Source organism: Chelonia mydas, chromosome 9 (assembly GCF_015237465.2).
Source record: "Chelonia mydas isolate rCheMyd1 chromosome 9, rCheMyd1.pri.v2, whole genome shotgun sequence".
In the NCBI taxonomy this organism is placed as follows: domain Eukaryota; kingdom Metazoa; phylum Chordata; order Testudines; family Cheloniidae; genus Chelonia; species Chelonia mydas.
This window is the reverse complement of record NC_057855.1, coordinates 55,829,208-55,849,140: the sequence shown is the minus strand read 5'-3', so window position 1 is coordinate 55,849,140 and position 19,933 is coordinate 55,829,208. Positions and strand designations below refer to the sequence as shown.

Below are 19,933 nucleotides of genomic sequence, written 5' to 3'. Positions count from 1 at the left end.
CTATATATTTCACTTTTGTTACGTAACACAGTATTATATTTGTCAGCTCTGTTCATACTATACCTTTTTACTGCAGAGATCTCCCAGGAAAAACTGCACCTTATCATTCTCAAACCCCTTTTGAATATCAAACACATTGACTGTATAGCCTTTCTCCAGCAGCCTCTCCACCATGTGTTGGCCTAAGAATCCTGAGCCACCTATCACGGTGCATTTCTTACTGGCCTGCAGAGGCAAGAAAGGGAGAGAAGTATCATAACAAGCAGACACACTTGTGAAGTCTTTCAGTTACACCCAGGCATGAACTTTACAGGATCATAGGAGTGATGATCTCATTCACTTGGCTGAAGTCCAGAATTCAAATTTTCCACTGCTGCAGTTAGAACAAGTCAGTAATTAGGCTGATCAGAGGAATCTGAATCCAGGTATTAAGCGACTCACCAAGATCCACTTCAGTGGATAGAGTGTAGTAGACATGCACAGCTTATGTCCTTTGTAAGAAGATCCTGGTCTCATTCTCTCTCATTGATTAGGTTTATCCTGACTATATTTACCTTCCTAGGAGGTTGATTATAGTGCAGAAATTCATTAGACTCATTTATTTTGTTAATTTCCCAGTTCTTGTATCAAGCAGCTGAAACTGCTCAAGAGACAGACACGGGAAACAAGAGCTTAGCACCCCTAAAATATGATAACTAAGTTCTACACAATCCTCTTGACTTTATGTACTGAATCACAACCCATGTAATGCCACTAATTTGGCTCAGATATAAAATACATTAGTTCCCAATATTAGAAAAGGTCCGTTCAGCTTCCTGTAAACTGGAGCTGGGATTCTTGGGCTTTGCAACATGCCAGCTGTCTATCCCCTCGTCCATTCTGCCAATGAGCCCCACTCTTTATATATTCCACTTGCTCACTCATTTACAACATCTCAATCTCTAGAGCACTCAGATTGCAAAATTCTTGTCTACTTCTATACACTGCCTGCACAGTATGAAATACATGTATGTCTCTACAAACCAAAGCATGGATGATAGGTGCATGTTCTAGATCTATTTGCCCCAAGTGTCTCTTAAAATCAATGAGAACAAAGGCCACTCTGGCTGTCAGTAGCTCCTAGTCTCCAGCGGTTTTCCTTCATATATAGCTCTAACTCTCCTACAAACTTAGCTTGCTACAGTTTATTCCAATAGAGTTTCATCCTCAGTGATGGAGAGGAGCATGGTGAAACTAGCTCTCCACAAAGCTTGGAGCAGACTAATGGCTCCAAAACCAGGAAGGCAGCCAAGCAGCTACAGCTTATCCTTTTTAATTAATCCTTAGCCTATTCTTCTATGGAGACATTGGTCAGAGTCAGTATCAGGCACTCTAGTCTGGTACTCACCTGCCTGAAATAAGACCAGTGACCTATGGGCTCAACACAGCACAGAGCGAGCAACTGAGGTTTTCATAGAAGAAGCTTTGTACAGCGAACCCTCTGTCCCTGGTTGCAAATAGATTTGCTCCTATTGTTACTACACAAAAACCTCACCTCAGCAAATCTTCTACAGAGTTCAAGGGGAAAATTATCCCATTGAAACTGCCCAAGGCAAGTGACTCTTCAATGGGTTCTAAGTGCTGTGTCTTTCGACGGATCCCATTGCAGAGCACCAGTTTTCCGGAACGGAGATGAGAAAAGTCTGCTGGGACTTGTTCAATTATATCAAAGTTCAGTGCTTATTCTGAAGGGTCTCTGAAACTGGTTGTGTAAAGCACTGCAGCAAGCAGAGATGTCATAATTATGAGGAGTGAGGGAGCCATCTGATGCCATAGCATAGATTAGAAAGTCCCAACTTGCGTGTGTGCTAATCTTACCCATACCCCAGTAAAAAAGCAGCATTACAACTGCCACTGTGAAGCATGCTCAACATTTTATTTCATTCACGCTTATTTTCTTTATCTCTCAGTTTCACTTGTCCTTATTACAAGAAAGCTTAAAAAAGTAATGATATAAAAAGAATGAGGATAAACGTGCCAGAATTTCCTCTGAAAACAATAAACAGTTGTTGTGCAACAACAGAGCTCACATTTGATGAGTACAATTTACCTACGCCCAAAAAGTTACATGAACTAAATTAGATTTTATTCTTTCCCCATTCTAACTCCCTGCACGCACTCTAAACATCAGATTGACAGGATAACAATGGCTCTAGCAAGTTCTGGGGACATGGTTTAAAATAAAAAACAACAAAAATAGTCAGACTACCCATCTGCACGGTATCAAGGTACAGCCCTATTGTAATTGAATCTCCAGACCTGTGGATTTTGTAGTGTAGATGAAGCCTAAATGTGTGTTAAGACACATCCCCTGAATCTTTTTAAACTGCATCAGTAGCAATCATGTTATAAATAGATCCCGACAACTCCAGGTTCCGTTCCCACTAGTAATACCAGGAGTGAGTATTCCAGTGTCCTGGCTGACAGTCCCTGACTTCACTGGGTATGTCAGGGTTTCCTCCCCACTCTGAACTTTAGGTGTTAGGGGGCTTATTCCTTCACCCACTTACTTCCCTGGTCCTTCTCGCTTGAACAGAGAGCAACAATACCCGAAGTCCAAAGGTGCAAACAATTCTATGTTTATTGGGGTGAACTTCCAGCAAGCATGATTCCAGTTTCCTTCCTTAGTGTCCCCCTTCCCAGCTCTGACACCACAGAGCCTTACACCTGTGTCCCTGTTCCCATTCCTGCCCTTAGCCAAACATAATTCCAATTTCCCCACCCCCATTCCCTGTTCCCATTTCCCCCACTCACCCACTTCCTGATAGACTGCAGACTATATAGTAAAACTTGAGTTCTGCTTAGCTATACCTTAGCCAATCATTTTACTGGATTCAGCTGCCACCACCAAGTGATTCAAATAAACATTTAGGGAGGGCCACTTGGAACCCTATCTCCCCCCTAATATCCTCCCCAAGCCCCACACCCCCTTTCCTGGGGAGGCTTGGGAATAAACAAGATGAGCACAGACCAACCTTGGGTTTTTAGGGAAACTAAAAACCCCAATCAGATTCTTAAAGAAAACAGAACTTTATTAAAAAGAAAAGTAAAAGAAACACCTCTGTAAAAATTAGGATGGAAAATAATCTCACAGGGCAATCAGATTCAAAACACAGAGGGTTTCCCCTTTAAGCAAAACTTTAAGATTACAAAAACAGGGATAAACCTTCCTCTTAGCACAGGGAAAATTCACAAGCTGAAACAAAAGATAATCTAATGCATTTCCTTGCGATTACTTACTATTTCTGTAAGATTAGATACTTAGTTCAGATATGGCTTAGGGAGATGTATTTTCCCTGTCCTGGTTCCTCGCTGACCCCCGAGCAAACAACAAAGAGACCAAAAGCAAACTCCTGCCCCCACAGATTTTGAAAGTATCTTCTCCCCTCATTGGTCCCTTTGGTCAGATGCCAACCAGATTACCTGAGTTTCTTAACCCTTTACAGGTAAAGGAGGGATTTTATGCTACCCTTAGCTGTGTGTTTACCACAGGGTAGATAACCAATTTTTCTTCCTCTTCTGGATAAACTTCCAACAAAAATAAGTGATGCTTAGAAAACAAACTTAGAAAAAATATTTCCTTTAAACTTACTAGCCTGAGTTGTGTAGCCATTTCTTGGAGGATTCACTGTAAATCTAATTCCTAAAATAAATAAATAAATAAAAAATGATGTTAATACTTTAACATATCACATTTAATTAAGTTCTTTGCACCACTCATTAATTGGTTAAACACCTGTCATCTAAACTGGAAAAAACAGATTTTTCCCATATAACATTACCACAACAGATGAGTAACTTGGATCAATCTTGTACACTTTACTCGCTGGCATCATCCTCATAGGGAGAACACACCGTTTTTGTGTAGGTCCCACAAAAACAAAATGGCTATTTTTTATAAAACTTCTCACCAACATAGTTGAACTCTTATTATTTTAAGTTCCAGAAAATACATAAATTATTGAAATTCAATTTGGTATAAAGATTCTCCACCAATGACAGAACTCCAAACAGGTTATGTAGCTCAGATAATTGTGTATTTGTGGGAAAATGCCTCTTAATCAGCAAATCCTTCTCATTTTAGCCAGTTTAAACTGCTGTGTCATCTCTGAATTGAACGCTATAATGCAAACACATCAGCAGACTGTGCAATATAATTCCCAGAGAGCAGCCTGGGAGTGGGGCAGAAGCTCCCTGAAAATGTGGGAGATTGAGAGGTGGTACTGAGACTCAGCCAGGAAATTGGAGTGAGTTTCTAGGCTGGGAAGGAGGCTCCCAGTAGTCCCTGCCTACTCCAGCCCCTGCAGGTCCCTCTCTCTGGCCCTGACCCAACCCATGGTAGCCATTCCAGCCTCTTTGGTTCCCAATCTTGCCTCCCCTCCCAAGTATGAGTTTATTGTATAACCATTTCAGGGCCGGGGGCTAGAACGCCCCACCAGTTCTACCACTCTGGAAGCCACACTGGGCCAATCAATATCTACTGCAGATCTGTTGAGGCTCATCTGCACAACATCCATAGGCAGAGGAACCAGTGGCCACATGGTTTATCCTTAGCCAGGACAGGATTGAACCACTATAATACAAAAATATTTTCTAATAATGATGGTAGGGCAAACTCCCAAATTGGAACTAGAGCCCCACTGTGCTCTGTGCAGAGAAAAGAGACAATCCCTACCCTGAATTGCTTACAATTTAAAGACAAAAAGAATTAGACTACAACATAAGCAAATGAATCTGGTGAGGAATTGGCCCTACTTAGTTAGTTACATAGGATGTACCCTGATTGTTTTCAAACTGGGGAGGAAGAATCACAGCTTGTCCCTATCCCAGCTATGATTAACAGGCTGGGGTTTGTAAGTATAACAGCAAAGGTGACTCTTATGGAAAAATTTGAGGTTAAGTTAGTGGCTGTTAGGATTTTATCAGGGGGATTTTGGCAGGGAAGAGTAGTATTGTCAGTCCACAGTCTTCAAAAATCAGAGTCTGGCCCTGAAAAATAATTAGATTGTCTTAAAATCCATTACTTATTTTACATAATAAAATATTTCTGTGCCTTCACATTGCACTTGCTTCCTCACCACGGAGGGCTAGACACTTTCTTTAAAAAAATGAAAATTCAGATTCTCATGCAGTATAGCAGTTCCAGCAGCTAGAGCTTTAATAAAAGCACAAGAATTGGCCGCACAAAGGCAACATGGGAGAGAGCCCCGAGGTGAGTCCCTACCCTGGGCCGAAGCCTAGGGGGATATCACCCCTCCCAACACCCATACTGGGACTCCCACTGTCCCCCCCGCCCCCAGGCTTCAGGGCTCCCCACCCACAGGCCCGTACGGCCCTGAGCATCCAGACACCCTCCCGCCAGCCCGGCCCCCTCCCAGCTCCCCCGTGCCCCCAACCTCCTGCCACAGCCCTTCCCCACCCCTACCTGGCATCAGCCCCGAGAAGAAGCAGGCAGGATCCCGACACCGCCACTGCTTTCACCGGCCCCACCCCAGACCCAGTTTCCCCTTGCCCAGGAACACGCGCGCACCCCTCAGCCGCTCCAAGCGGCGACAGCATTTCCTGTTAGCTCCGCCCTCCCCCTCTTCTCGCAGCCCCGCCCCTAGGCCGAGAATCAGCCGAGCCCCAACGCGCTCACTGATTGGTTTCCTGGATACTCCCCTTCAGCCACTCGTCTTGGCGGAAGGCGGAATAGACTCCTCTCTTCTTCCGGATCCGCCCACTAAGCATAATGGCAAACATGGTTGCTATGGCATCAAGGTAGAACTATTGGCCTATGGGGAAGGCTGCCGTTGATACTGGGCCCGCCCCTTTTTTCTGTCCGGACCGGAAGCGCTGTTCCTGCAGCACCGGCCTGAGGGATGGTGAGTGGGTCCGAGAGCTGTCCGGTCTGGAGGACGGGGCGGGGGGACACAACACGGAGGGGCGCGGGCTAGGCCAGCCACTTGATGGAGTGAGCGCAGTGGGGTGCTGAAGCAGTAGGCCCTGAAGCCTGTCACAGGGAGTTAGCAGCCCCGCCCCCACACAGCGGCTGCGGGAGTGGGCCCTGAGGTCCAAAGGGCTGGGTCCGCGCTGGCGTGGCAGGTACAGAGTTCCTAGCTGCATCCTTGCCCGTGCTGCAGGGGGGCTTCCAAGGGGGTGCAGACCCCCACATGTGCTGGTCCTCCTCCCACCCCGCCGTAATAACACCACCCAGCCCTTTTGGAGCACTTGTCATCAGTCAATCTCAAAGTACTTTACAAAGGAGAGCGGTAGCATTATCCCCATTTTATAGATGGGGGAAACTGAGACACAGAGCAGGGACATTACCTATTGATGGTCACCCTGCAGGCTAATAATAGTGCTGGGATTAGAACCAGGTCTTCTGAGACCAGGTCAGTGCTAATCCATTAGGCTATACTGCCACAATGAGTTGCTCCAGTTGATGTAGGTGGCATGGCCTACATAGGCAACAGTCCCTAGTGTGTGCTACATGGTGCTGGTCCCGGCTGTGTGGCTTGCAAAGATATTCTGGTGTGCACTGTATCATCTTGATCCCAACCATGTAGCCAGGGCTGTCCTTAGGTGAGTGTGCAGCCTGGGACCACCCCTGCCCCTACTCCAACCTTTCCCTTAAGCCCCCGCCCACCTCTTCCTTCCCCTGCTCTGCCTCTTTCCGGCTTCCGCCCCCTCCCCCCGAGTGACACTGGGAGCTGGCAGGGCGGGCTGGGGTCACTGCTGCCACTTCCCGATGGTGTGTGCAGGACTGACCTCTGCTGCTGCTGCTAACGCCGCGGGCCAGCCTGGCCCCCCAATCCCCCTCTGGGCTGGCCTCGCGCCCCCCCACACGACACGCTCACAGAGCTGTCCCTAGGGTAAGGCGATTCAGGGCGGCCACCACGGGGGCCCCCCAAAGCGTGGGGCCTGGGGCGGCTGCCCCAATTCACCATACCCTAGGGACAGCTCTGCATGTAGCCTGCAAAAATTACCAGCCTCAGTCTCACTGTCTCAGTTTCAAAGCACTTATATACAAATATAGATGAAGCATAATATGTAGGGACCTATCACCCCTGCAAGTTACACCTTCAGGCTGGAACCTTCTGTCTTCACAAGCCATATCTCTGTCCTTTAAAAGGGCAGCTTGTTAGATTTTTGTGTGGCCACATTGTCTATTGTTTTCTGGCTTCACTGGAAATCACAAGGGTTGCTGAGAACGGAAGTTTCTGGTTTCATTCTGGATTGTTCTCCCCTGATGCTGAGAGTCTTGTCTGCCTGCTTTGGGAATCTAATTCTAGTCTCTGATCTTCTATTAATATTTCAAGGCTTCCAGCTTCAAGAAATCTACATTAGGGGCGGTAGCCCAGAAGAAGAAGACCGGTCCTAAACTTGAACTAACTGAAGACCAGAAGCAGGAGATCCGAGAGGCTTTTGATCTGTTTGATACCGATGGCACTGGGAACATAGATGTTAAGGAGCTAAAGGCAAGATTAAACTCGATGTTAAAGAAAAAAAGGAACTAGATGTATAGAGACTTAAACTAATCTAAGCTGGGGCAGAGGAGGGTTGATCCCTTTACAACATAAAGTCACTGTATCCCCACACAATCTGTTGCTATCTGTCACTCTTTGTGCTGTCCCCTTCTCCCATGGGGGCTCTTTGGAGCTGGATTGACAAAATCACATTCTGAAATGTAGTTCCAGGATGTCATGAGCTTTGTAGGTGTTGGTAGAAGGTCCAAGGTTTTTGGTCATTATGAAAGCCATCTTAGGATTATACCATTCCGAAAGCCATAGTTAAAGGACATGCCAGTGTCATTAATTTCTGTGTCACTGTTTGTGACAGAGCAGATATTTGGTGCCTCCACTTCACTCATTCTGTTAGGGAGGATGATGATTAACCCCATCTAGGATTTTCCTGCTTTCTACAGCTCCCTCTTCTGCTTCTCCAGTTTAAATCCTGCCTCGCTCAGAGGACCATGCAGAAAGGCAACCTTCAAGTCTGCCATTTGTCTCTTCACCAGGGAATGGAAAAGCAGAGTGTGGAGGGATGGGGAAACTCTTTCCTGAGGGGATTCTAAGTGTTTTTTCTACACTCCTTAGAGAGAAATTTCCATTATGTCAGTGGAATGTGGCAGGGGCTGAAGTAACTTCTATATACATGATAGACAAAACCAACTGTTCAGCTTTTTTAAAGAAGATTTATAGAGGAACCAGAATCCCAGCTGTTTTAGACCTTCTTCTGAAGGTTTATGTCAAGGTATAGACCCTAACTCCCTCTGGGCTTAAGTGCTGGTTGAGTTGAGCACAGTAGATTGGAGTTCAGTACAGTACTAGGCATGATGGGATCTTCTCCCATGGGGTCACGTTCCTTGAAGACTGTGACCTTTCTTTGCCCTCCAGTTACCTCCCTAGTGGCTCCAGGAACTCTGTATATCTAGTATATCTGAGCTTCCTCATCCTGAATGTAGTGTCCAAATAGTAATGTAGTGACCCTTTGACCTGTAGAATACAAGCGTTTTCTGCATTTTCCTGTACCTTGATTTTCCGTAGAGAAAAGGTGGTCTTTTAGATCTGTTCTATTTGTTTTCCAAAACCTTTCACCTAACCAGAACACTTACCCTCTGAGTGGGTGTCTGAGTCGTAAGCCAGAAAGAGGGAAAACCCAGACCTCAGAAAATGACTTGGAATGCGAAAGATCAGATGAATAAGGTTAAAAACCTCAGGACCAGAGGGTACAATTTCTCAGGCAGCATGGATGATGAGTCTTACATCTGTTGGGCTTTTTTCTTATAGGGGAAGGAGGGTCTGCAGAGCACCAAGAACTTCTCTCTTGCATTAATTTCCCCCTTTACTGACTCCACTTACTTGCTAGTACTGACTAGAGAAGGCTGGGTGCATTATTCTCCAGAGTATGTCTAGAGAGCTCCTTATACAAGCCTTATACAAGGGTTGCTGTTAAGACATTCAGCTGTCTCCAGGTTGCTAAATGTTATTAGTAGACCATTTTTCCATCACCTGCTCTTTGACCTTGCTGTTTGCCTTGAGAAAAAAATACCTAATTTAACCACAGCATGGCATAGTTTAACTTTTTTTCTTCCATACCTGTATTTCCATTGCCCACTGAGGAGCTAATCTCTTTTCATTGTTTGCAGGTGGCCATGAGAGCACTAGGGTTTGAACCCAAAAAAGAAGAGATCAAGAAAATGATATCAGACATTGATAAGGAAGGAATAGGAAAGATCAGCTTCCATGACTTTCTGGTGGTGATGACTCAGAAGATGGTATGTAAGTTGGGACAGTCACAATGAAACCAATTTTGCGAGTTGCTGAATGCCTTTCAATTCCTGTTAACTTCAGTGGGAGTTGAAAGGACTCAAAACTTCCCTACCTAATCTTAGCAACCACATGTGCAAAATTTATGGTTGCAAACAGGAACCATCCCATCATAGTTGGTGGTGTCTTTAAGATCTTTCTCTTGGATAAGATTGCTTACAAAGAAGGGAGTGGAGAGAAATTAATATAATCAAAACCACACCAAAGAGGAAAAACAACATTGGCCACCAAGAAGAGAAGCTGTGTTAAGTTTTGGTAAGTTGTGAGGATTTCAGTGATAGTCACTATGCCAGTACAGTGTTTTTCCAAATTTAAGATATCTACCGCCATGATCTGTGTACTGTACCTAAAAAATTCTTAGAAAAACTCATTGATAACAAAATAACATATTTGACAGTGTTGATGCTGCAAAACTTTAATCATGCAAAGATCTGGTCCTAGACATGAAAGGAACATAAAAGTGACATTCAGAGAACATCATTATATTGGCAAAAATTAAGGCTCGCTGAGTGCTTTCACTCACTATTTGCATAATTTCTAATAATTGGGTTCTTTATATTGAATCTTAGCTTAGTTTCCTGTGTTTCTAATATTTGTTTTGATACTACAATTTTTACACTTAAGTTACTGATTGTACTCTTAGACTTAAGTACAAGTTAACAAAGTTTTTGGCTATGAACTGGTATGTTGCTTACTTCTTTAAGGCTGAAAAAGATTCCAAAGAGGAGATTCTAAAAGCCTTCAAACTGTTTGATGATGATGAAACTGGAAAATCTCTTTCAAAAACCTTAAACGTGTGGCCAAGGAACTTGGGGGAAAATCTCACAGATGAGGAGCTACAGGTTTGTGCCTTCTATGATTTGCCTACGTATGTTGTATACATAGTAGTCCACTGATTGTATTATTTCATTTCAGATTTAATTCATTAACATCATTTTTTAACTTAGGTGAAACTGCTGCGGAATTACCAGTCTGCTACACTAGAGTGCCACAGAATCCAGAAGTTTTGCAACAGAGTTCTGGTTTAGTTTGCCACACAGTACATGGGGCCTTGAATATGCTCTTTTTAAAGAGATGGGTGTACACTGCAGTACAAAGAGTCTAAAATATAAGCCCTTGTATTAGAGGGCTGGTATGAGGCCTGAGCTAAAGTAGTGGGCAAGCTTTGCTGAAGCAAAGTTAGGCTGTGAGCAAACGTTAGACTTTGCCTGCTTGCAAATTTACAGAATTTGGCAAGAACAGGGCTAATATTGCAAAAAAACACACATTTGTAAGAAGTGCTAGGCAAAGAAGTACTTACGCAAACTCGTTTTAGAAGAGTGGTATCAGAGCATTTCAGTATTAAGGATGGTATATAAATATTCCCCAAAGATAACAGGGACACATAGACCCCTCCTAAAAATAAGGTCAGAATAACAGTGTAATGAATAAAAATGTATAAGGTGGTGGGTGGTAACCAGCTATGTCAGAGGGTGTTAACTAACCATGTCAGAGGGGCAGTACGTAACTTGTTTATACTAATGTATAAAATAAAGTCTCCGAGGAAGTGTCTTTGGCCAGCCTAGGGGGCAGTGAAAAGTCCTGCCACTAACTAAGCTGCATCCATTGTCCTGGGCATACATGTTTTAGTATCCTCATAGAGTCTGCCAGGTGCTATTACCGTGCTTCATCTACAATAACCCTAGCTGTGTGTCTTCGTTCCTAAACCGATCTTGTGGTCATTGGGCGGTTTGCCCAAGGTCTGCGCAAAGCTGGGACAGCACACAGGAAAAACACATACACACAGCCGAACATCTAACAACATTGGTGACCCAAGAGATCTTTTGTTCTTTCACACTCCATAGACCAGATCCCCAGTCCCTGACATATCCCCTTTGCATTGCTGTGGTAGTGCAAAAGGTCCATAAGACTGCCCTAACCAAGTACTTGAGGATTTCCCTTGTGTGGGGAAATTCTTTGGTGGAATAACTGGATCTGTGTTAAAACCCTCTCAGTCTTCAAGGCAGGGAGATGGGAGGGCAAGGAAATGTGTCCAGAGTGTTGCTGTGTGCCTGCAAACCCTGGTTGGTGTTATGGCTCCTTGGGGGCTATTGTCAGCCAGCACAATCCTGTGGCTGCTCTGGCTTACGTGGAAGGGGCACACCACAAGCACCAGGATCAGGGGTGGGATGGAAAGGTTGTTTAAACCCACTCTTGCCCTGGATGCAAGCAGGTAAATTTGTAAATTATATTTGTAACAACAGAAAGTGCTGAGTTTTACTTAAATTATCTCCATTTCCCACTGCCCTTTTCTTTCCCACTCCCTCCTGTTTCCTGTAGTCTCCTGGTGTCATTCTGGCTCAAATGGCAGTACTCTGGGACTAAAGATTGCAAGTTAAAGATCCACACCACAATGGGGATTCTTGCTCAGTGCAGACACTGTCATGTGTTACTTAAGTGAATGTTGTGCTATCCTTCAGCATCTTAAATCAAAGTCCTTTCCACGTGCTATCCCTCCCCCTATCGTTATCCTTTTGTACATCCCGAGTAACTCCAATGACTTCAGTGAAATTGCAGTACTCTGGAGTTACAAAGATACAATACAGTAGGATCTGTTGTTTTCTTCCAGGATAGTTCCTGTACCACACAGTGTGTATAGCAGCATAACAACTGCTTTTGAATAGATTGGATGTGAAATGTGCTGTAATAAAATCCTGTGTCCTTTCCATTCCATTTCCCTCCCTTCCCTGATATACCTTAATGGACCCATCTAATTTGGTCTCTGAATCCTTAACATCATACAGGAAATGATTGATGAAGCAGATCGAGATGGAGATGGGGAAGTGAATGAGCAGGAATTCCTGAGGATCATGAAGAAGACCAGTCTTTACTGATATGTTTGTTGTGGATTTTCTTTTTATACAGTTGGAAATATATTTGGTAGGTGCATCAGTTTTCTCCAGCCTCTGTCATTTCTCAGGGACAAAGAAAAGTTGGGTCATTGTGTTCTGTGTGTCTGATCTTTAAACTTCATTTGTGAAATGTTCCAACTGCTAAGCTGAAACTGTTTTCACTGAGAAAAATCTTCACACATTTATTCTTGTAGATTTTTCACACCCAGTTTGTTTCAGATATACAATTCATATTTGCAGAGCCTTATCTGACTGAAACAGCACCGGAAAGAGATTGTGTATGCTTACAGAATTGTTAATAAAAGAGAGGACTCAAAGCCAGAGATTTTTGATACAAACTGCCTCACAGTTCATGGTGCATTTGAATCCAGAGTTTTGGTTTGGGCACAGTGATATTAAATGCTGCATTTGACAGAGTGTCAGGGAGCAGTGTTTTGTTTTTTTTTAACTCTGTCCAAAGAACACCAAGCTTGTGTTTTATGCAAAGAACAAACCCTTTCCTTCTTTTATTATACTGTTAAAAACATGTAAGTGAGCAGATTGTTACAGCTTAATGTACTGCTATCTATCAGAGAAGTTCTTCTTTGTGCAATCTGTCCTTAATAGTGGGTGAGGGAGAAGAAGAGAAGTTACAACTGTTAAAAAACTGTGTGTTGTGGGGAACATTCAGTGGTTCCTAATTGTACAATTTTATTTGAAATGAAATACTGTTTTTTTTTAGCCATCATGGTTGTAGAAATTAACATACAATAACATGAATATAAATGGACACAGCTGCCTTCTTGAATTTGCAAACAACCTAAAGCAAATGTGCCAAATTCTCTTATTAGACTCTTAATATTTAAATGGTCAATTTTAGGTGTGACGAAGTGGGGGATTTTCTTTGTGTTTTGCATGAATACCGTATGTGCTGCATGTTTTACGAGGTGGTGGGAGAGGGTGTTTGTTGTTGCAGAGGACCAGGCATGACCTCGCCTAGTAGCCCGGACCCCAGAAAATGACCTGGATACTGTGGAACTTAGCAACCAGTGACCCAGAGGCCCACCCCATCCTGGGAGCCAGCTAGTTCTGGCCATTGGTAACAAAGGTGATCTGTTTGCCCAGGAATAAAGACAAACAATGGAGGAGGGGCTTTCTGGAAGGTGATATAGGGTGGTCAACTGGAAGGAGATCGCTTCTGGAGTGGGGATAAAGAGCAGCCTGAGGCATCTGGATGCGGGATAGACCCTGATGGATGGTGCTAAGACTTTTGAGGATCGAGGGTCCTGAGAACTTCCTGTGTTGTGTTCAGATGTACAATAAACCCTTCTGTTTGACCCTGGCTGAGGGTCACTGCAGTCTAGAGATTGGGGTTGCATTATTCCCTCTGGGTGTGGAGGCCCCGGGGGTCCAGAATGAGTGGACTCCCTGAGCGGGGCTCAGAGAGAGAGAGAGAGAAAGGCGTGCTGAAGGCTCAGAGATGTGGTCCCAGGAGGCAGCAGGGCCAAAGGGCCTAACCGCAGAGAGCGAGTGCAACCCTTGAGAAGGGCTGTCACCCTCTCAAGGACTATATGGAGTTGAGACTGCACAGAGTGGGGGTTAAAAATAGGAATAAATCAATTCTGTTGCATGCATCTTACAGGTGGACCCACAAAGGAAAAACAAAAACCACCCTGACTTGGAATAAAACAATCATTTCTGCTATTCTTGCTATTGTAAGCCCTACCCAAATCCAGCGATGTGAAGTGGCAAAGGAGGGAAACACGTGAACTGTTACACCCCCAAGTGGTGGTAATGAGGCAGATGGGGACTCTAAGGATTTCCCCGTAAAAAACTGTACTACTAGCCGCCCCCACCCCCCATGGGAATTGAGCAATGTCGGTATGTGGTGTATGAATTGGAGGGGGGAATCCTAACCCAGTGAAGAATACTAAATGTATCTGGAAATATTGCATGGTATTCTTTAGAATATGTCATAATAAATGACAGTAGGAAACAATCATCTAGACAGGTGGTTTATCACAAAGGGCCCAAAAATATAATTCTCTGGCCTCCTGGGGTGTTTGGGTTATGGGGTTCCACTGTTGGGGTGTGGTGTTACAATGTGTAATCATAATGGTACCTCCATAGAGGACAATCCTTAAGCTTGCAGTTATGTACATACCAGACTGGGCAAGAAGTCTCCCCTGCGACGCAGGGAATATAACAATTTAACCGCTTTGCAGAATGTAACCCTACAGGTAATATGGATGCCAAGATGGAAGGATCCTGATTTAAGCTGGCTGCAGCCTGGAGCTGAAAATACTTCCTTATGGGCGAACGTGTGGGAGCGGGTGCACCAAAAGCTCGTCAGTGTGTCCTTTCAGTCCATTATATAAATCGGTGGTACACGCCAAAGAATGGTGGGTGGACAGGGTACACCCTAACTGCAGCACATACATAAAAGGGTTAAAGCAACAATTTAACTGGTGGGTGAGGGTATACACATGGAATTGTTGCTGCAGAAGAAATCTATGAGCAGTAGGAACCACAGGGTTAAGTGCATGAAATTTGGGTGTGGGGGGGAAATGTGTATGGGAATGCAAAATGCTCAACTAGTGGGGCACCTGGGTAATAGTTGCAGTGGAACCTTGAAATAAGACTGCAACTAAGGTGGTCCCCATGAGCCCTATGGAAATAATAAGAAAGGGAAGAGCTCACTGGGAACCACTAAAAAAATCAAATGATGTAAAATAAACAATAATTCAGTTAAGTAATTATTTGTCCAAATAAAATATTTAAATGTGCCCCTCTCCAATGGCCATAAAGAAGCAGGCCCAGTGCCCTGTGCCAGGAGTGAACAATTGGGTGTAATGTATATGGGATATGGAGTGTTCTGCTGGGAGTGTGCACAATTCTGTAATAGAACACTTGGGAGTACAAGTGCACCAGCATCTGGCACAATTACATGCTGCCATTGGAACTTTGGTGCATGAATGGATCTGTGGAACTCATTGCTGTGGACAATTGAACCAATGCATTACCCAATTCCATACCAAGTTGTCAAGCTGGTTTGGACAGTGCCCCGTTTCTCTGTAAATATTCATGATATGGACACAGTAGTGGCAGCTCCAGGCCAAGCAATGCCAAATGCAGGTCTTGGAAACCTGGGCCCTTCAAGGAATGAATGCCTTCCGACTAGCTACTGAACTGCTGATTGATTGTACTTGGACTGATGTAGTCTGTGCCCTTTGGACAGGCCTAATGGACCCTCATTCACTTCTTAGTCATATTACTCACATTATAGGGGTGCTATTCATACTAACTGTATTATTAATCATATTAATGGGGTGCTTAAAATTATGTGCTGCCTTAGCCTCGCCCCAAAATCCATACTTGTAAATTCAGTGGCTTATGCCTTTTATGGCCTGCCTTTGCTCTCTCTCCCTAGCATGACTGGTGGACCAAGGTATTGAGCTAATCGGAGCCAGGGCTTCCAGCTCAAGTGCCCCGCCATCCAATGTGCGGGAAGGAGGGGCACCTGGGCCCTTTTTTGAAGAGAGTGGGGGAGTGTTGGGGTATGTAAGGGTTAATTAAAACCTGGGTAACCACTAGCATTGTATTGGGGAGGAAGGCAGGGGCAGGCACTGTCTCTTTGATAGATAAAGTGCTATCCCTCTCCCTTCCCTTCTCCTTAAGGAGTGATAAGCATTGCAGGAATGTGGGGATCTAAAAATACTGTTTATGTAAAGCGGTGATAGCTCTCCCTCCCTTCCTTTCCCAGCCACATAAACGAGCTTGGGGTCATGGCCCCTTCTTCCCTTCCCTGTGATCAGCTGATCAAGGGAATTGGCTGCAATTATTACAAAGAAATGTGTCTTTAAAGTAAAAACTATCTGTAGAATATACTAATGTTGTAAATAGTAATCAGGGGCTGAAATAATTATAATCAGTATATAGCTGTTAATATTTATGGTATGGACGTTCATATTACTAAATAAGGGTTTTGGGGGTGTTGTAGAAAATGTAGGTATTTACATACTAACTTAAATAAAAGAAGTGTGCTGTAACTAATTCAGTGCTTACTCGACAATTGGGTCAAGGGGAACAAGTACCGCAATAAAGAAGCCTGTCTACTCAATTAGCCTCTGGGTCCCCCTGCTCATTCTCTAACAACATACTTACCTGAAGTGTACCACAAAGAAAAGGAAAACTTAAAACCAGCTTAAGACAAAGAAAATCCCTGTTATCTTTGATTAACATTGTGATGATGAGGCAAAATCAATACTGAATGTACTGTTTGCACCATTGGAAGAACCTGATTGCCGTGGGAATGTTAACTGTTTTTCTGGTGTTTTTAGATAACTGTTAATCACTCAATTGTTTCACGGGCTGTAGTCAAAGCAGTAACGAGTACCAGATTGATTATGAAAATGTTGTAGTCATTGATACTGACAATGCTAGTTACATGAAAAAGGCATTTGATTTTGTGTTGTCTACACTGTTTCCAAATTCTATGCATATGTGCCAAACAGGTTATATTGTTAACTTAATTGGTGAATCATTTAGAATGCCTTTTCAGCTGGTTGATACATTTGTAAGATGTTTCAGAAACATGTTCTGTAACTCTGGAAGTAGGAAAGAAAGGTACTTCCTTTTCATGAACCAGAAACTACAAGAGGAGTCTCCAGATGCCAAATTATCCATGCCTTCTAGCCCAGGTGGAACAAGCTGGAACAGCTGGTTCCATGCTGTCCAGTATCATTCTTAGAACTTTCAGTTCTACAAAGAGTTCTTTAATGAAGAGTGCAATAGCAACTCCCCAATTTCTGTGCAAACTATTCAGAAAATGCTGAATGACCCAACTAATTATGCATTGTTGAAAGTACAGAAAATGTGAACAAATTATCAGTTTAAATCTGGTATTTGAGAGAAGGAAGCCTTGCACTGTTAAAGCATTTGACATTCTGGAAGAACTGCAGATATATTTCAGTTCACATCTAGAGCTCCATTCAGAAAGCACCTCAGAGTTCTTCAATTTTAGGGAGGCAGTAAACTTACCTCCTATTAAAAGACTTCCCTGTCTAGCTCCTTTTAAAGAGGCATTCCATGAAGCTTCTGAAAAGCTTGACAAATATTTATCATTTGGACAACCAGATCTAAATTTTCTGAAGACTTGTAGGTTATTTGATCCTCATCATGTTTATATCCCTGTAAATATTTTCAAGCAATACCTGTTTTTTCTGAGATATCTGAACAGGAGCTGAAACTGTACAGGGAAAATATTGTGCCTGAAGCTAGTCAAAGTCAACCTATGTTTGTAGACTGCCAAGTGTTTTGGCTTTCAATGACAGAGAGAATTCCAAATATCTCCAAACTGGCCTTGAATTGCATAAATGCTGTCTCAAACTCTGCAGATGCAGAGAGATTTTTCAGTGTATTTTCAGGCACAAGGAAATCACTAAGTGAGAAAAACTTGAAGGCTCTTTGTTTTCTGTACTATAACTGAATTAAATGAAAATACTAGATTGCACTGAAATGCAGGATAATGATTAGCAAAACTGTGACTTTCATGTGTGAAAGTCTAAGCAATTTAAAATGACATTCTACTTTACTTTTATTTGCTGTTGGTGTTCTGTAATGTAATCTAAATGAAAATCCAGGTTTACAATTGGAGTGCAGGGTATTGGTTACCAGGTATTTGTAATTTAACTTTCATGTATTTAGGAAATGCTGAATAGTTATTGTGACTTTTTTCTGTATTGTAGTTTTTTAAAATTGTCAAAATATGCAGAATTTTTAATTTTTTGGAGCAGAATTCCCCCGGAAGTAAAGAAGGCCTGCCTAAGCACCACACAATGGGGCCTGCACAACACTATGATTCAGCAAAGCCCATCAGGACATGTCTGGGCAAGTGTATTCTAGGTACATGGACTAAGGATATAAAACAGGAGACTGTGGCATCATGTTTTGTCTTTCTCCTCCCCCATCTACACTGTGAACAACAGGAATGCTGTTCATCTGAGGAGAGTGGTCCAGGCTTAAGGAGAAGCCTGTATATTAAGAACTGTAACAACCAGTGGGGTGAGAAAAATATGCTTATCTTTTATTTTCCTTGGTAACTATTTCTGACCTCTTATGCCTACCACTTTTAATCCCCTAAAATCTATCTTTCAGTAGTTAATAAATCTGTTTTATACTTTACATAAAACACTGTCTTTGGCTTGAAGTGCTTGGAAAATCTCAGTTCCGGTTACAAAGGCTGGTGCATGACCTCTCCACGTTGAGGGCAGGGCAGGCAGGGTAATAAACTTACACTGCTCAGGCTTCTGACCAGGACAAGATGGTACAGATCAGGGGTGCAGAGCTGGGGGGAGTTGGCTGGTGCCTTTCTCTGTGTGATTCATGAGTACCTTTGGGTGCACTCGTGCAATGTAGCTGTATGCGGGGCTGCACATGCTGTTGTGCTGCGTGATAACAGTGCCTGGAAGGATTTGCTGCTTGTCACTAGCAAAGCATTGTGACAGATAGTCCAGGCTGGAGAATCAAGGGAGTACACCGGTAACCCAGTTCCAGGATTCACCTTGGGGAATCCCATCACAGTAGGACTGCAGGGAAAAATCCCTGTGAGAGAAGGGGAAAGGGCTCTGTGATGGGTTGCCCCCTGCCCCTGCCGAGGTGCCACCTGTTACATTGGGGTGGCAGGCCCAGGCCCTGAAGCCTCCTCCAGCACTGTGCCATTCTGTACCTTGGGCGATGATCCAGCACAGCAGTGTTCAGCCTTATAATACGATTGTGTGGTATACAAAAAACGAGGAACACGCATGATTCTTGAAAGAACTTTTGAACATGCTAGGAGTGGTAACAAGGAAATGCTATAAGAATACTACTTAGCTAGTAGTACCTGTAAACAGCCTTAGAGCTTGGCACAGCAGAAAAGTATTACAAACCTGGAGTGCAGTTTGGAAAGGGAAACCGAATCATGTTGTCTCATAGCATTGGTAGCTAAATGCTAAGGCACCTACATTCTAAAAGATACTAATATCTACATTGTGTTAACAATGCTGCACACGCTAGAATGCTTTCCTGCAAGCTGGAAAAAAGAAACACAGAACATTGTAAAAACACCTATGGATAACACTCCAATTTTTGGTGACACTGGCAAGTTAGATAACCAAGATCTAAAGAGGATTGTAGGCACACTGTCTTCGCATTAGTCAGTAACTAAGGCTCTAGCACTAATCTAAGGCGGGAGGTGTGATGCTACACCCCATATTCTTCATAGATATATTGGTATGATATGAATATAGCACAACTAGGATATGTTTTATGTAAGATGGGTCTTGTGACATAGCATTGGAAAGGTCACGAGTTGCTGAATATGAGTATCCTATTTGTATGCATGTATCATTTCTAATTGTTCTATCAATTCTAATTGTTCTAAATTCTACAAAAGTGTTTGCACCTGGGGAATGCCCACCAAACAGAATGCAATCCGTCTTGATGAGCCTTTAGGGAGAACAATAGGACTTTGAAGATTCTAATTTCCTACCTTTTAGAGATCTTCTTACTGAAGGGTCATGTGATTAAGTCACTTGGCACTGGATTCCATGATACAATACCACTATTTTTCCACCGGGTGGGGGACCACACTGTCAAACAAAGGGTTCCCCACCATATATAAACCTACTTAAGACAGGGGAGTGACTTAATTAGTGTTTGTTCTTCACTGAA

The 19,933-nt window shown here is 43.4% G+C and overlaps 2 protein-coding genes across 10 annotated transcripts in view; one reads left to right on the top strand and one right to left on the bottom strand.

Annotated features, from left to right (window-relative positions):
• NSDHL (NAD(P) dependent steroid dehydrogenase-like) overlaps nucleotides 1–5,806 on the bottom strand; it is a 30,017-nt gene extending 24,211 nt beyond the window's left edge. Inside the window, exons 1-4 of one of the 5 annotated variants that reach the window (XM_037908169.2) lie at nucleotides 5,465–5,581; nucleotides 3,632–3,682; nucleotides 1,535–1,757; nucleotides 64–225 (exon numbers count right to left, since the gene is read on the bottom strand). In XM_037908169.2, coding sequence (XP_037764097.1) covers nucleotides 64–174 — 111 coding nt within the window. In that variant the 5' untranslated portion in view covers nucleotides 175–225; nucleotides 1,535–1,757; nucleotides 3,632–3,682; nucleotides 5,465–5,581. Of the gene's footprint in view, nucleotides 1–63; nucleotides 226–1,534; nucleotides 1,758–3,631; nucleotides 3,683–5,464 lie in introns of all 5 variants that reach the window. The other 4 variants (XM_043521705.1, XM_027829576.3, XM_043521706.1 and 1 more) reach the window with 4 other exon arrangements.
• Nucleotides 5,766–18,410, top strand: LOC102945808 (centrin-2). Of its 5 annotated transcripts, none has more exons than XM_043521709.1 (6): nucleotides 5,766–5,903; nucleotides 7,341–7,499; nucleotides 9,170–9,298; nucleotides 10,055–10,192; nucleotides 12,134–12,269; nucleotides 13,863–18,410. In XM_043521709.1, the coding sequence occupies exons 1-5, from the start codon at nucleotides 5,901–5,903 to the stop codon at nucleotides 12,221–12,223; spliced, it is 519 nt and encodes a 172-aa protein (XP_043377644.1). In that variant the 5' UTR covers nucleotides 5,766–5,900; the 3' UTR covers nucleotides 12,224–12,269; nucleotides 13,863–18,410. The 5 variants fall into 5 exon arrangements, with proteins under 5 accessions (XP_043377644.1, XP_043377643.1, XP_007067422.2 ...); XM_043521708.1 differs by lacking the exon at nucleotides 13,863–18,410 and adding an exon at nucleotides 13,346–13,578; XM_007067360.4 differs by lacking the exon at nucleotides 13,863–18,410 and having other exon boundaries at nucleotides 12,134–12,562.
• The last annotated feature ends 1,523 nt before the right edge of the window (nucleotides 18,411–19,933 follow it).

Bases quoted from the DNA above. Each gene is read 5' to 3' on its own strand.
- LOC102945808 (XM_043521709.1), top strand. The intron at 9,299-10,054 runs GTATGTAAGTTG...TACTTCTTTAAG, and splicing joins TGGTGATGACTCAGAAGATG to GCTGAAAAAGATTCCAAAGA. The intron at 10,193-12,133 runs GTTTGTGCCTTC...AACATCATACAG, and splicing joins TCACAGATGAGGAGCTACAG to GAAATGATTGATGAAGCAGA.